A 15,736-nucleotide genomic window follows, 5' to 3' on the forward strand; every position below is an offset into this window, starting at 1 on the left:
TATGCTCCCCTATCAACCAGTTTAGCACTGAATCAGTTAGATGAGGGGGGGGACCACCAGCATTTACTTAGCACTATATATAGTAATGGATAAGAGGCAGAAGTCAGCCTCCATGAAAGACTCCATATATTTTATTTACATATGGCTTGTAGCAGCTGAGAAGTATGACAAGAAAAAGAGAGTCCTGCTTTAACCATAACTAAGTAGTTGTCTTTAAAGGTGGCTGTGATGAAAGGAGATACTGCCAGCCCATCTAGCGGAAATTTTGTAAATAATTATATGTCATTTGTAAATATCAACATGATTTATATAGAAGTGTGACAAAGGGAGATACTGCCAGCACAACTGTCTGGAATTTTGTAAATTGTTATGTGTCATTTGTGAATGTCAACATGCTTCATGTAAGGTGGTTGTTTTACAAATGTATTAGAACTGTATGTCATGTATATATCAAACTAAGTTTGTACAGACGTGTGTGTGTGTTGAAAAGACATTTTGTAAAGTACTAAGCTTAAAGATGCATCCACAGTGTAACCTGCTGGAAGAGAACAGGAATTACATACACTATTGTAACTGCTTAAATGTGTATATTCTAATAGTGGAAACTGGAACACAAGAGGTTAACTTCAGTCCAGCAAAACTTCAGAAAAATAGCTGAAATTAAATTACTTTATAGCTACGCAATAAAATATATTTTTCAGTTCCAGTGCAGCAAGGAGACATAATGTCTGTGCTGAGAATGTTTCTGTATTGTCTTGGAAGTGCTTTATTGTTTTATGACTTCTAGCATTTGCCAAAGATTTGAGGGAAAGCCCTTGTCTATGTATTTTCACAGGTAGATGCTAAATGCTACCAGCTGTCATCAATGGTTGTTTTGGGCCTGGGGACTAGAAGTCAGATGACAAGAAATTGTATCATTCTGCAAGCTAGTCCAGCAGTAATATTTGAGATATTAATCTGGGAACTCTCTGACAGAGACACAGCATTCTGTATTCTGTCTTGTACCTGACAAGAAGACCCATTCACCACACATTTGCCTTGTTCTGTAAGTAGGTTAATTAGGGTATAGTAATTCTCTTAGATTTAGTCAGGAATATAGTGAAGCATAGTTTAGATGTTTTTCTTTGTTTATCTGAGACTGTCCTGCAATGTTGTTTTAAATATCTCCTGTGATTTTTGAACTCTGATGTCACCGTAAATATATTATTTTATCATCTTGTCCTTTTATTCTTTATTAAATATATTTAAACAGTTCATTGTGGCTGATCTGTCTAGAGATATTTAAGTTCTGAGAGTACTTGCATATATATTTGGTGACACTGTGGGCCACTCCTAATAGCCTTGCTCTTTGTCAAACTACCATTTGTATTAATAGTAACATTACATAGTAAGCTTGGACACCCTTTGTTAATGGCCTTAAAGTAGCTGATAACGGGTTCTGGTGGCAGTGATAACAACCTTATAGTCTGGGCAGTGTGTGTGTCAGCTACTTGAGCAGGACACAAAGCACTGGTTGGACAGAGAGAAAGTTGGAGGACTTGGCTTGGAACCCTGGCTTAGGACTCAACTCTATAGCTGTGTCAATGGGGAGTCTTACTGGGGATCTGGAGAAAGAGGGAGAAACCAGCCCTGGACTGACTGTAATGTCTGTGTGCACTTAAGGGAAATTGCACTTGATGCTGAGAGCTGCATCTGGAAATACTGTGTGTGTACTTGTCATCCTAGTCTACATTACCCACTGTTGCCAGTGCTGAGAATTGAGGCTCCCTGATTATTGGTTCACTGATGGGGTGTCACAGTGACATGGTCATAGTATTTCACTCCAGGCATTTACTATTCTTATGCAGACATGCTCTTGACTGCAGAATATATTAGTAACATTAGCATGTGGTCTAAAACTGGTTTCCACATAATTACAGATCATGAAGGGTGGGGCTGACTAAATGACATTTCTTCTTTACAGGGTGTATAGTGACACGAACAATATTATTTTTGTAATAATTTGAGAGGTTAGGGAGCAGAAAAATATACAGATGAATATGCAAGAATATGGAAAAACAAAACTGATGCCATATAACTCTGATGTGGTAAATGGACTTATTTAAGAACTCGGGACAGTTATATTGAGTACAGTTAGGTACCTGAAACTTGTAATAGACAAAATAAATATACTTGCATGGCTAATATAAGACTTTAATAATATTAATGAAACCAAAAGGAGCAACTAGGCTGATGCAGAGTCACAAGTAGAAATGAAAGCCAAAATCCTCAGGTTAAAATCCAAATGATCAGGTTAAAATCCAACTTTAATTCCACTGCAGGTCAGATAAGCGCTTTCACTCATTCATTTGAGCTTCATCAGATCATGTAACAAAGACCTTCAAGTACATAGGCTACATTTATACAGTTAAAACATCTCCTATTGGCTGCTTCTTGTTACATATTCATGAGTTAATCTAAGCTTAAAGATATATGCACATATAAACATAATGAGATGTATAAAATGAATATAAAAACATATAAAAAACATATAAAAACTCTCCATGAACACTCAAGATGCTCTAATAAATATGTATATATATGTCAAAAGAAATCTATTTCAAGGGTAAAACATATATGTTCCATCATTTATTATAAAATCTACAAACATTCCTCTGTTTGTTTAACATAGGTTTAATGGAGGCTCTCTCATTGAGACCTAAACCCTATCTGCTCTCAATCTAACTATCCACATACTCTCCTTACTCTCAGTATGATTCCTGATGTCACCATACTGGGTTTAATATTCTCAAGAGCTCTAAATAGGAAATAATGTTCAGGACCAGCTAAGGCATTGTGAGGTGATGCCTTCCTAATGTGGTAAAGGTGTTCTCTTATCCTGTCTTATTGGTTTTGCCAACATAAAAGTAGTATCACAGGTAGCTACTAAAGTTAGTGTGCATGTCAGGATGTTCAAGAAATGGACTGGGGTCAAGAGAATTACAATAATTACAGCATCCACATGGTTTTGTGTGTTCAAGAGGCATTGACCATTCATCCCTTTTTGAATAACATAGCATTCTCCTTAAATTTAATTTGTTCCTATAATGGTGTCATCAGTACAGAGAATAGGCCAGTGTTTTGTAATAATATTCTTGATTGCTGGACAATCAGTACTATATGGTAAAGAAACCCTTACATGAGTTGATCTATCATCTCTACCATTGTCTGTTGTAACGGATCCACCAGTAATAACTGGTCCAAAATAAGGGGCTGCTCTGTTCAGTCTGAGTTTATTGACATCTAAGAGATTGGACTCAATTTAGCCTAGAGGTTCTCATCCCCTGGCCTCTAATGATATTCTTAAAAATATGCTGTGGGTGCATACTATCACGCTGTAATAGAGTATTAAAATAGCAAGGTTTCCTATAGACACCTGTATTAATCAAACCACATGCTAACTTTTCTATATACAAGTCAAGAAATTCTATCTTCTCTCTAGAATGATTCATACTGAAGGTTAAATAGCCAGTGAGGTTGTTCAATATAGTATGGAACACAAACAAATCATCAACACTGCCTCTCCATAAAACAAAATCCATGTAACGTCTATAAAAAGTTACATGTTGCTTAAACATTTCTAAATTAAAGTGACTCTCACATTCCCAAAATGCCAAAAACATGTTTGTAGCATAGTTACAAAGAAAGTGGTGCCATGGCACGCACCACCGCTGTTGGTAAAACTTGTTGTCATAGGTGAACAGATTGTTATTCAAAATGAGTTCAAAGAAATGTACAATGAGGTCTACTTTAACTGATGTATAGAGTAGATACTCAGTGATATAAATCAGGCCTATGTTATTTGGTAACACAGTAAACAAGGACTTGATGTCAAACGTACAAAAATCAAAGTTATCAACGTCACAAATGCCCACCTAAGCAGTCATACAAATCTGTTAAAAACTGTTTGGAATCTTTTAGTACAACTTTGTTCTTATTTAAAATCAAATGTTTCTCAACATAGACAGAAAGGTTTTCAGTGATCCAACCCTGACCAGACACTATGGGTCTCATTGGAATCTTAGGTAACCCATGTATTGTTGGTACAAGTGTAGTCAAACAATTCTTGATCCAAGATATCACCTTTCAACATATCTAATAACATATTGTTTACGTGACTAATAGTGGCTTGCACTGTTTGTTCGTTAACTTGTAAATAGAAATCATCTTCCAAGAGTTTAATCATAGCATCATGATATTTGCTAGTGTCCATAACTACTATCCGACCACCTTTGTCAGCTGGTTTGATGGTTATGGACTGTAAGGACTGGAGTTTAAGTAAGCTAGTCTCTAGTCAAATTACCATTCTTCCTATATCTCTTTAAAGAAAAATATTCATACAAATCATCCTCAGTTAGTTTCAAATATGCCTCAACTAACGGATGATTAGGTGGGACAAAGTTGCTAAGCTTCTTAAACTTTGGTGGTCTAGTAACGTTATTGTCTGTCAATTCACTATCAGTTTTATCATGAAATAGCAGTTTAAGCATAAGATTTCGACAGAAAAGTCTCATGTCTACTACAGTGTCTGGTATAAAGTTTAGGCCTTTACATAATAATTTCTCATCACATTCAGTCAACAAATATCCTGAGATGTTATGTATCATAGAATCTGCTGGTATCAACATTTCAGCTGTATCTAATTTACTTTGTTCTTCCACATCTTCTTTATTGTCTGATGTGGTACAAACTCTTCTGATATGCTCATAGAGCATCCCTTGTTATATTCTTGTCCTTTCGGACTGGGAGCACTTACTACTCCTGTAGTGATGGTGGTATGTACTTTGTGAGGTAACTTGGATCTCATCATCTACTGACAACCTCTTATTGATCGGTCCCTTCACAACATGTACTGCTGGATATAAGTTAGTTCTGTCTGCACTATTGTTCACAGTAGTAGGCTGACTAACTTCTTTATTGTTTGTATTAATAGAGCTGGATCCACTCTCACTATGTAAAATAATAATTACATCATCAGTATCATTGGAAGTAGTAGTGTTATTAATGTTAGCTTTATTTTGTACCCTATTACTAGGCGATACATTGTTATGTACACAGTTAGTAATATCCACAGCTTCACAAGCATTATTAACAACATTAACATTTTCAGAACCAGTACTAGGTTCGGAACTCAGTTGTCTAACACTAGTATAGTCATTAGGTTTAATGGTAGCACTATAAACAAAGACTTGTCCTAAATTAAAATCTCTGTGATCTCTAATAATCTTGCTTCTCTTCTGTTGGAGAAGTTCTAAGGCTGATATTCCATCCAACAGGCTTTCAAATAGTGGTTCTATTACAGTACTTGGGAAACAAGAAAAAATCTCTGTCTCTGTTGTTTCTTAATGTTATTAATAAGTTTCTCCTCTTCAGAGGCAAAAGTCAATAAGTAACTCCATGTACTGTTTGCTTACCTCGAAAGCAACTCTGGATAATGTTCCCTCTTATTGGGCATGTTTAATACAAGTGTGCAAAGTCTTTCTCTAGACTGTCTAACAGGTTCAAACCTCTTCTGTAGAGTCTAGCTCAATATCTACAGTTTCACTCTGACTCTGCATAATAGAAAATAGCCAAAAATGTCTGTATGCAAGGTAAAGATACAAACAATATTCACTGGTAGTAGACTCTGCTCCAAAGTCAGCAAGAAAAAATGAAGTTAATAAAACAGGAACAAACCCTTGAATAATATTAATGAAACCAAAAGGAGCAACTAGGCTGATGCAGAGTCACAAGTAGAAATGACATTCATTTGAGCTTCATCAGATCATGTAACAAACATTTATACAGTTAAAACATCTCTATTCATGAGTTAATCTAAGCTTAAAGATATATGCACATATAAACATAATGAGATGTATAAAATGAATATAAAAAACATATAAAAAACATATAAAAACTCTCCATGAACACTCAAGATGCTCTAATAAATATGTATATATAAAACATATATGTTCCATCATTTATTATAAAATCTACAAACATTCCTCCGTTATAATATAAGACTTTGTTGAGAACCACTTTTGATAAATGTTGATGCCCTACTTAAATGGTGCCTAATACATGTTGATTTAGTGGTCACCACTTGCTCGTATGTTATGTTTTCCCCTGCAAGCATGCCTCTGACTTTGTCATCATTAGCATTGTAACAGAAAAATCTAGAAATGTGTGTCATACCTACCCTTTCTGCCTTTTCTGACAGATATTGATGATATGTCAGTGATGTTGACATTACTGTAATCCAGAAAACTGCTCTGTCCTTCACTTATGCTTTGAACCTGGAAGAAAGAAAAATAATAATTAAAATGAAATGGAAAGTCCTGACCCATCTCTAAACCAGTGTCCGGTTTACAACTTTTTGTTTTGTTTACTTTTACAGTATCCAAAAGATAGAAAGGGTTTGCTTACAGCATAGAAAGGGTTTGCTTACAGCATACTTCCTATACAATACTCATGGGCTTCAAAGTGTGAAATTTTACTGCTAAAGTCAAAGCTGAGACATCTATCTTTTAATGTAAGTGCAGAGAACAACATTTTAATCATTACAGCCTGAAACATACCTACTATCACATCCCTAGTCACTAAATGTCAAAACGAGTACCCAATTTTACAAAAAAGAGCTGAAAGTAATCATGATAATGTAGATGTTATCAAGCACATCATTTCTAGTTCATAAAATATGCAACACTAAATCCTATATAGTAATTTTCTAAATGTATCTACCCAGCTTTAGGTTTCCTTCAGCTAAAGTAAAAACAATTAACTGTATGGTCAAAGGAGCTCTTAAATCCATAATTAGCACATTTTCCTGTCAAGTACAGGAAGTAAATGCTTTACTATATTAATGTGCACGAATGATCACTGGATGGCAGCAAAACACAACGTGCTGCAAAATGTAGCTGTTTATGGCAGACTTTTTTCATTGAAATTTGAAGTGAGCCATACCTCTCCTGTTCTGGACAAAGCCAAAAATAACAGGGAAACAAAGGACTGAAATCAAGGACAATTTTTAAATATTACTCAAATCCACTTCAAATGTTACTCAAACTACAGGTTGTAGTCAACATACACTTTCTGAATAATGAGTTGCTTGAAATTTAATCTCTGGCACTATTGACTGACTGTAATCTTCAGTTATCAGAAATGAATTTATTTATTTAGCCAGGACCTTATGTGAACAAGAAATATCTAGTTTAAAAATGAATACAAAGAATTTAACACACAAATTAATTGCTTGGGAAAAGTTACAATCATTACTAAAAAAGTATTAGATGATTTCCTGAATGTATATAGAAGTATTTCCTTGTTATGGACTTTGTAAATAATTTGTTTCAGTTTTGAGTATAAATATGTTATTACTGTTATTATTCTTGTTATAAAAAAAAATAAAAAACACTTTTGAAAAAAAAAAGAAATTTAAAAAGTATGAGGGACAGGGCACAAACATTTGAGGCAAAGACATTCTGCAAAATTCTGTACAGGTGAGAGGTAAGGGTGAAGCCTAGCAACAGTATGGTACTACAGCTTACTACTGCTATATGAATAAAACACACTCACACACAAACACAAGTGCATGCACATGTGCACCCATGCATGCATGCACACACACACACACACACACACACACATATATATATATGTATATATATATATATATATATATATATATATACACACATGCACACACACTAACACACATCTGCATGCACACTCATGCACTATATACAAATACTCATCTATTTTGAAATATATATACCACCTTCACAAATGTCAATTTGTGCTCATAAGATAAACAGTTATGGTGTTTCATGGATTTCTCTCTGTATTTACTACCAGGTGCACCTCCACCACACTAGTGCATAATAACATAGTGAGCATTCAACTTCAAACACCTTCACATTTCGCTTACATCCTAAGCCGTATTGACTGTGGTAGTAAAACAAAGTTCACTGTGTTGAGTGTTAGATTCTGAGCATTATCTGGAAGTACATGACACAAATAATAAATAAATTTCTTTCAACGGCTGTAGACATACTCACTGTCAGCTGTCAGAGCTGCTGAATTTGTCAGTGAAAGGTCAAGTTGAATGCCAAATAATTTCAAGCTGGTTTTACCTTACTGATGTATAGCAATCCACAGCTTAAGAAATCAGAACTAAGTTTTATTACCAAGAAAGTGAAGAAAATGTGTGTGTGTGTGTGTGGGGGGGGGGCAGTGGCTGCTTAAGGCTTCACAGATCAACAAAACACTGAAACTGTTTTCCTCATGAATACAGACACTAATGAGTGTGGTAAGAATTTTTGACAGGGCCTGTATGAATAAGTGCAGGTTACTATGACATTAGAAAATTGCTCTGTATTGCTAACACTTTTTACTACTCAGCTTGCAAATATATGTTTATTAGATATATGCATACATATATTAGGTCATACGATCATAGGATCATAGGAGGTTACTAGACTAGTGGGCCTGAGGCCCTTAGCCGAGAGTTTAGCCTCTGTTTAGACAAATCAGCACCTGATGCCCCTGTCCAGCAGGGACATGGGTGGAATCCCAGGGGTATATCTTCTGTTTCCCATCCAGTTATCCCAGTTGCGCTTAAAAGGGGTAAAGAGGCACTCTGCTTGATGTGGAGAGGGAGTCTATTCCATAGATGGGGGAATCTCTGGGACACAAATCTGTCCCACCAAGTCTTGTTGATGTCACAGACCAGGTTGAGGCTGACTGTGCTGGTTACTTGAGTGGAGACTGACTTGTGGATATGCAGCAGTTCCATCAAGGTGGGATCCATAATCGCCTTGTATGTCAGACAGAGGTCACCTCTACGGAGTCTGGATGAAACCGAGTAGAGGGATAGGGCTTTTAGCCCATCTGTGTATGGTAGATGTTTGAGGCCCCTGATTGTCCTGGTGAGGAACCTCTGTAGTCTCTCCACCTGCTGCATGTGCTTTGCGAGGTACATGCCGAAAGGGGTATTGTACTCAATAATGGGCCTTATAAGGGAAAAATACAGGGATGCTATGACCTCCTTGTCCCTGGATGAGATACCCTTACTTATGAGGTGGGCCTTGTAGAAGGCTTTCCGTACAATGAAAGCAACATGTTGGGCAAAAGTCAGGTCTCTATCAACCTGGGTGCCCAAATCCCTCACAACTGATTGAATGCTTAGGATGTTGTTATTGATGTAATAATTTGTTGGGATCTCACTCTACCCAAAGGGGATGATGATGCATCTTTTGGTATTCAGCTTGAGGTCATGTTTCTGGAACCAGTCATTTGTCTGAGTGGGACCCTCTTGGAGGATGTCCACATCACTAGGGAAATTGATGAAAGCACCCAGCTTGCAGTCATCTGCAAACTTGGTCAGCCATAGCCCACTGGTTTTGGCCTGCACCTCAGAAAAGTATATCCCAAATAACAGAGGCCCCAAGACCGAACTCTGGGGTACGCCACTTGTTACAGGTCTACTGCTTGAGGTGGCTTCCCCTATTTTGATTAGGTGAGTTCTATCAGTGAGGCAATTTGCTACCTATCTGGTAACATATGGATTAATGCCTAGTTGAGAGAGTTTATCTATTATGCCCGAGTGGGGAATAGTGTCAAAGGCTTTGGCTAGGTCAAGGTAGGCGGTGTGCACCGTCTTCCCCTCGTACATGGCTTTGGTGACTGTCTCACACACACATACGCATGCACACGCACATGCACACGCACACACACACACACACACACACACACACACACACACACACACACACACACACACACACACACACACACACACACACACACACACACACACACACACACACACACACACACACACACACACACACACACGCATTCTGTACACAAGAGCTTATTTTACTGTGTGTTTGCACCTGTGTGTGTGTGTGTGTGTGTATTGTTCTTTTACTGATATAAAAAACAAATACCCTCTCCTTGCCCCATCATAGGCATTATAGTGACAAGTTGCCTCATAACTCCTCCCAACTTACTCTTCATGCTTCTGTTTTATAGGCTGGGAGGGGTTAAGACAGGTTTGCTGAATGAAGGGGAAAGGTATGGTGGAAACTAACACTGTTTAATTTACACACTTCTGATTCTATAGAATTGTGTGTTCTTAAACTTAAATACATGAATAATTAGCTATATATTCACATAGAACTTTAACAACTTCTATGCATGTTGTCCAGATTGCAAGACATTTAGTAGTTGGTGTAAGGGCTAGTACAGCAAGAAATATGTTAAACCTGAAATCAGTTGGATAATTTTTGAGATATGCGACTTATCAAAATGCATGTAAAAACAATTCTCCCTTTGACACAAATGAGAAAAAAATCTTACACCCAATTACACTGAAAATGATTGTCTGATCAACACATACATTTTCTGAATTAATACTGACTAGATCTGATGTTGTGCCTTTTTAAAATTAATGAAATAAATAAATATATATATATATATATATATATATATATATATATATATATATATATATATATGTTAATCTCTGAGGAAGCTGAAGGTTAGTGTACTTTGTTTAATGGTTGCCCTACTGCATGCTTGCACCATGTTATACAGAACTCTGATATAGACACTTCCTGGTCTCCCAGCAGTGCACAGTTTTACTGCTTCTACTCAATAACCATGGTGTCCATATGTATGAGTCACATTTTCCTCATTTCCTCATTTCCTCATATCAACTCCCCCCATACTGGTAAACACAGGTAGCCACCACTAACCTCTCCTACTGTAGTAGTGAGTGTTGACATCATCCTCCCTCCCCTCACCTGAAGGAGCTGCTGTTGTTGTCCCTTCACCTGACCGTGCTGGTGATGTTTGGTGTAGCTATGTGTGGAAATCAGCAGAGCTCCACCAGCCTTCCCACCATGTATCCGTCTGGGGATCTGCATCCATAGTTGTCACACATTTCCAGTCAATGAGCAGTGTCTGTAGCGTGTGTTCACAGTCTTTCCTTGATCAGGGCCACTTGACTGCCCCTCACCAGGCTGTTGCACATCCAGATTAGTATCCAGTGTCCTGCACACCCATTTATATCACTGTAGCCAGCCTTCAATCACTACTATCCCAAGCTGTTTGCATGACTGGGAAGTGACAGTCCTCCAATCTTCATGGCCTGAGCCTGGTATTTAGTGCCAGGCATGCACCTTGTACTAACGGTATGCTTCTGTGAGCCATAATGATATTTGTAAGACTTGCACTTCCACAACATAGTGCAGTGTAAACAGTTCAACTTAACATATCAGTCATACAGCACCACCCTGTTCCTTATAGAGCACTGTGTGCACCCGCACAGAACTTGTCTCACCATCCAGCAACCCCATGAATTATGTTTCATGGATCTGAGCCATGATCATTTTAGTGAATGAAAAATGCCCATTTTCTCTAAAGGCAGCTGGCTTTGCTTGAATAAGGGAATAAGAAGGAAGATGGTGAGCAGTGGGATGACTGTCTTCAAATAATTGTAATGTGATATAATTGCTATCTTAACACATTCATTTTTCTTTTGTTTAATAAAAGATAATGCTCCTCCCAGACTAGCATTAGATGTTAATTATCAAACTGATACTGTTATAATAATAGCCATATTCAGTTTTCTTTTTGTCAGGATGTGCATAAAAATAATCTCACATCACAGTACAGATGTTTTACACCAAAGAGTAAATTTTTCACAGTGGTTCTGTATACGTAGTCTGACATATTTTCTTGAAATGTTTTTATTAGAGAGTGAAGTGTTGTGCTTTATGTCATAGATACAATATAGGCAGCAGGTTGTGGGCATTTAGAACTTAAATTATTTTGTAAAGGGAATAGTATTGGACCTGAATTTTGCAGACAGGATGGAGATAGGAATCTCAGCTGTATTAGTAACTAGATGATTAAGAAAAGGAATCATCACACAGCGTGTTTTGCAGTCAGCTGAACTAAAGAGTAAAACCAAGCGAAAGCAAGTTTTTCTGAACATAAGGAGGGTGTATTTTTAAGAGAGTACTCTGCAAAAAAAAGCTCTAAGTTGTAGCAAGCGCTTCTGAAGGAGGTATGCAGAACAAACATCAAAACAGTTGTGAGAAGCAAGTAACTTTGCATGAAATAAAAAAAAAGTATGAAATAGAACAATGTGATTTTAAAATAATTTGTTACAAATGCTTGGAAGAAGTATATAGCTTTTAGGAAGTCTTACAAAATGCGGCTCAAGATAGAAAGTGCAATTCTCACTAAAACAGAACTCCCCCCCCCCCCCAGGAAATACAGACACCAGAGTTAAGGCACATAGAATGGATAGACAATTCATTAACTAACAAGGATAAGGGGGAAAGAACATTGGTGACAAGGAGGCAGTAACAATGAAAACATAACTAATAAAGATTGTGTGCTCTGTGTATATGACAAACGAAAACAAAGATTTACCACATATAGCCAATAGACCTGTCTAGGATATCATGGAGTTGTCCTAGTCCCATCACATAGCAAAGGCCCTGAAAGAGCTACAGAATTTGAAGGTGCACACAAGAGTGGGGAGTAATAAGAGCTTTTAGAGTTTTGAGAGATGCAGTGGTAACTGCTTTTCTGCCTGGAGCCACTGGACGTTGGGTGTTACCCCATATGTGTCATTTCATGTTGTGGGTCTCATTACTTTGTACATGCTAACTACCATGCTATACTAAATTGTGACAGGAGGGGAAGGTACCTTAAAGTAAAAAGATGGAAGATGTTGTTCCCATTCACAAAGTGAGAACAAAGCAAAGGCAGGTAATTATGGCTCTGTCAGTAGGTCCTTTTTTATGGGAAAATTATGGAATTATTTCTGAAGCAAAAACAATTGTGGAATATATGGAATTTGGTGAGGGGATTCTTTTCTGTTCAGTTCACGCAAGGGAATGTGTATTTCCTGCAGTGACACTGCTTGGCATCACAAACTGAGTTTGAAGAGCAAGCTTATCACTTGCATCTGTCAGCACTTTGCTTATTGCCATTCATCACTGAAAATCATCCGCATTCAGTGCCAAGAAAGTAAAATCTTTCAATGGGCTCATGTGGCCCCCACTTCACAAGCCAAGATGTGCACTATCTCTGCTGCTTGAAGCAAAAAGCATGGCATCATCTGCTGCTATAAGCAAGAGGCAGGAGGGTGCCTCATAGTATCCCTGGCTAGTGCCTGAGTACAGATGGAAGGCAAAGGATACAGAAGCCAAACACTGGACACACACTTAAGTTTACCTGTTCCGGAGATTGCATTGAGGTTATCATATATCATTAGATTCTCATCAAGTAAGGAGTAGTCAAATTGCCCAATTCTTCACTTTACTAGGCTGATAGCTTTATGGGGTGTTCACCCCTCACAAATGAATTTGAGGGGGGCATCTTTGCATTCTAGCTGTGAAGCTTTTGCATGGCTAAGCTGCACCTATAGAATCACTGAATGTGACCCCAGGTGAGTGCACAGTAGGAGGCACTCATGACTGATGACTCTTCTCCTCAACTTCCTTGAGGAATAGCAGAATTCAGTGGTTCAGGATGAAGAGCCTCCATGATCCATCTGGTCTTTCTGCATCAGCAGTTCTTGCAGGACAGGGCAGCAGATGGATGTTCTATCTCAGGTTCTGTCTCAGGAGGTTCTGCTCCAGAAAGAGCTTTATTCAGAGGTCAGGATATTACTGTAGGGCTCATGTGACAGGTAATGACTCTTTTTCCCAATAAGACTCTAACTTGTTTGGAATGAGGCCATTGATTTTACTCCCACATCTTATTTGTAATGGGGACTATGGACGTCTGTACTAACTTGGGTTCCTTGGTTAGTGAGAACATCTGTTGACACAGAGGACATGGGAGGTATTCCTAGACCTGAGAGGCATCATGTGGCATATCATTATCTAGGGTCCACACAGGATACTCCTTCAGGTCACATTAAGTGGGCCGCACTCATAGTATAAATGTTGCTGTATTGTCTCACCACTACATGCAAAGGCTTTATCAGAGTGTTGGCTGTGATGATATAGGTGTTGCAGGAGAATGACCTCTGTGTGCTGTCTTAGCTGGATGACTGAACAAACCAAGAACCAATATCCACAAACCAAAAAATTCAGGAAGACGAGGTCCAGCCGACAAGAGTTTATTGACAACGAAAAACAACCACTATTGACCTAGGTTTTGTCCGTAAAAACAGACTTCTTCAGAATCCTGAAGCACAATTGCAAACACACTTAAATAGACAATGCAATTAAGCAATTAACCAATTATTTAATTAACAGTTCAAAAAAACACAGTCAATAAATATTTAAACTGAACCTAACTTAAAAATGATTAAATTATTAAATTAACCTAACCAATGTTGCCTGCCATATCCTACCTTACATTATTAAGGTAAGATAAAACTAATATTAAAACACATATCCAACCAATAAAATTCAGAAAATCAAACACCTCAATAAAAATATTGAAATAAAAAATTGAAATAAAAAAAATGTTGAAAAATAAAAAATAAAATAAAAAATAAATAAATAAAAAAATAAAAAAATAAAAATAATGAATGAAAAATGCATTAATGTAAAACAACATATTAAAAGTGTTGTTATAGTCCTATAATGTTCCTCAGTTTAAGTAAGGGCTTAATAGTGCTGTACTCATTAAGTCCAGGATAATTGTGTGCATTTAGTCTAAGCTGCCATGTTAATTCACAGATATCCAAATGTGTGCCAGTAATCCTACCCTGTTGGTCAACCTTAATCTGTTGTAGAATGCAAAACTTAAAACTGTGATCACCATAGTCGACCACATGCCTAGCAAGGGCATTATTGGTTTTGAGATGTTTAACATCTAAAAGATGTTCCTTAATCCTTTCCCTAAAGGACCTACATGTTTTCCTTACGTAAAAAGCATTACATTCTTGACATAGGGCAAGGTATATCACATTTTTTGTATAACAATCAAAGTGACCCAAAATAGAAATACAACAATGATTAATCACAAGCCTATTGCTAGTGGGAATAATGTAAGAACAAATGGAACACCTTCCACATTTAAAATTACCTATTGGCCTATTAATAGAAAATCCCTTTCCCCGTGAGTTCCTTTCAAAAATATCCTTAAATGATAATCCTTTCTATAAACATAACTCATTTTTTTTCCAAATTGGGACACAAAATCTTTATCCATCTTAAAAATGTCCCAGTTTCTATTGATTATCTTTCTGATCTCTTCTGAGTCACCATTGTATGTAGAAATGAACATTAAAGATGACCTTATCAAAGAAGGTGAACTGACAGAAACACACCCAAAAGGGTTATTTTGATTATTACTAGAGTTAAGTATAGCTTGAAACACACCAACTTCCCTTTTGAATTTAATTTCCTGAAATATATCCATGCACAATTTTTCTGGGTACCCTCTGTTTAAAAATAGAGAAATCATGAATTCTAGCTCCTCCAAGAATTCACTGTCCTCACGGACCATCCGGGCAGCCCTAACCATTTGGCCCTTCACAATAGCCCTTTTCTGATGGTTAGGATGCCAACTGTTAAACTGAAGGTATGAATTTGAAAATGTAGGTTTTCTGTAAATGTTCGATTTAATTAAACCACGTGCCCTGTCATAGGTTAATCTAACATCCAAATAGGTGATCGTCTCAAAATTAATTTCATGTGTGAATCTCAAAAAACATACTGCACTATTAATGTAGTGT

General features: G+C 37.2%; 1 protein-coding gene across 2 annotated transcripts in view; it reads right to left on the reverse strand.

Moving 5' to 3' along the window:
* Positions 1 to 15,736, reverse strand: part of TESPA1 (thymocyte expressed, positive selection associated 1) — a 280,218-nt gene that overhangs the window by 16,592 nt on the left and 247,890 nt on the right. For both annotated transcript variants that reach the window (XM_044083864.1, XM_044083863.1), the window contains exon 11: positions 6,218 to 6,314. In XM_044083864.1, coding sequence (XP_043939799.1) covers positions 6,218 to 6,314 — 97 coding nt within the window. The remainder of the gene's footprint in view (positions 1 to 6,217; positions 6,315 to 15,736) is intronic.

Source organism: Protopterus annectens, chromosome 9.part0, assembly GCF_019279795.1.
Source record: "Protopterus annectens isolate FY-2018-M chromosome 9.part0, PAN1.0, whole genome shotgun sequence".
Lineage (NCBI taxonomy): Eukaryota > Metazoa > Chordata > Ceratodontiformes > Protopteridae > Protopterus > Protopterus annectens.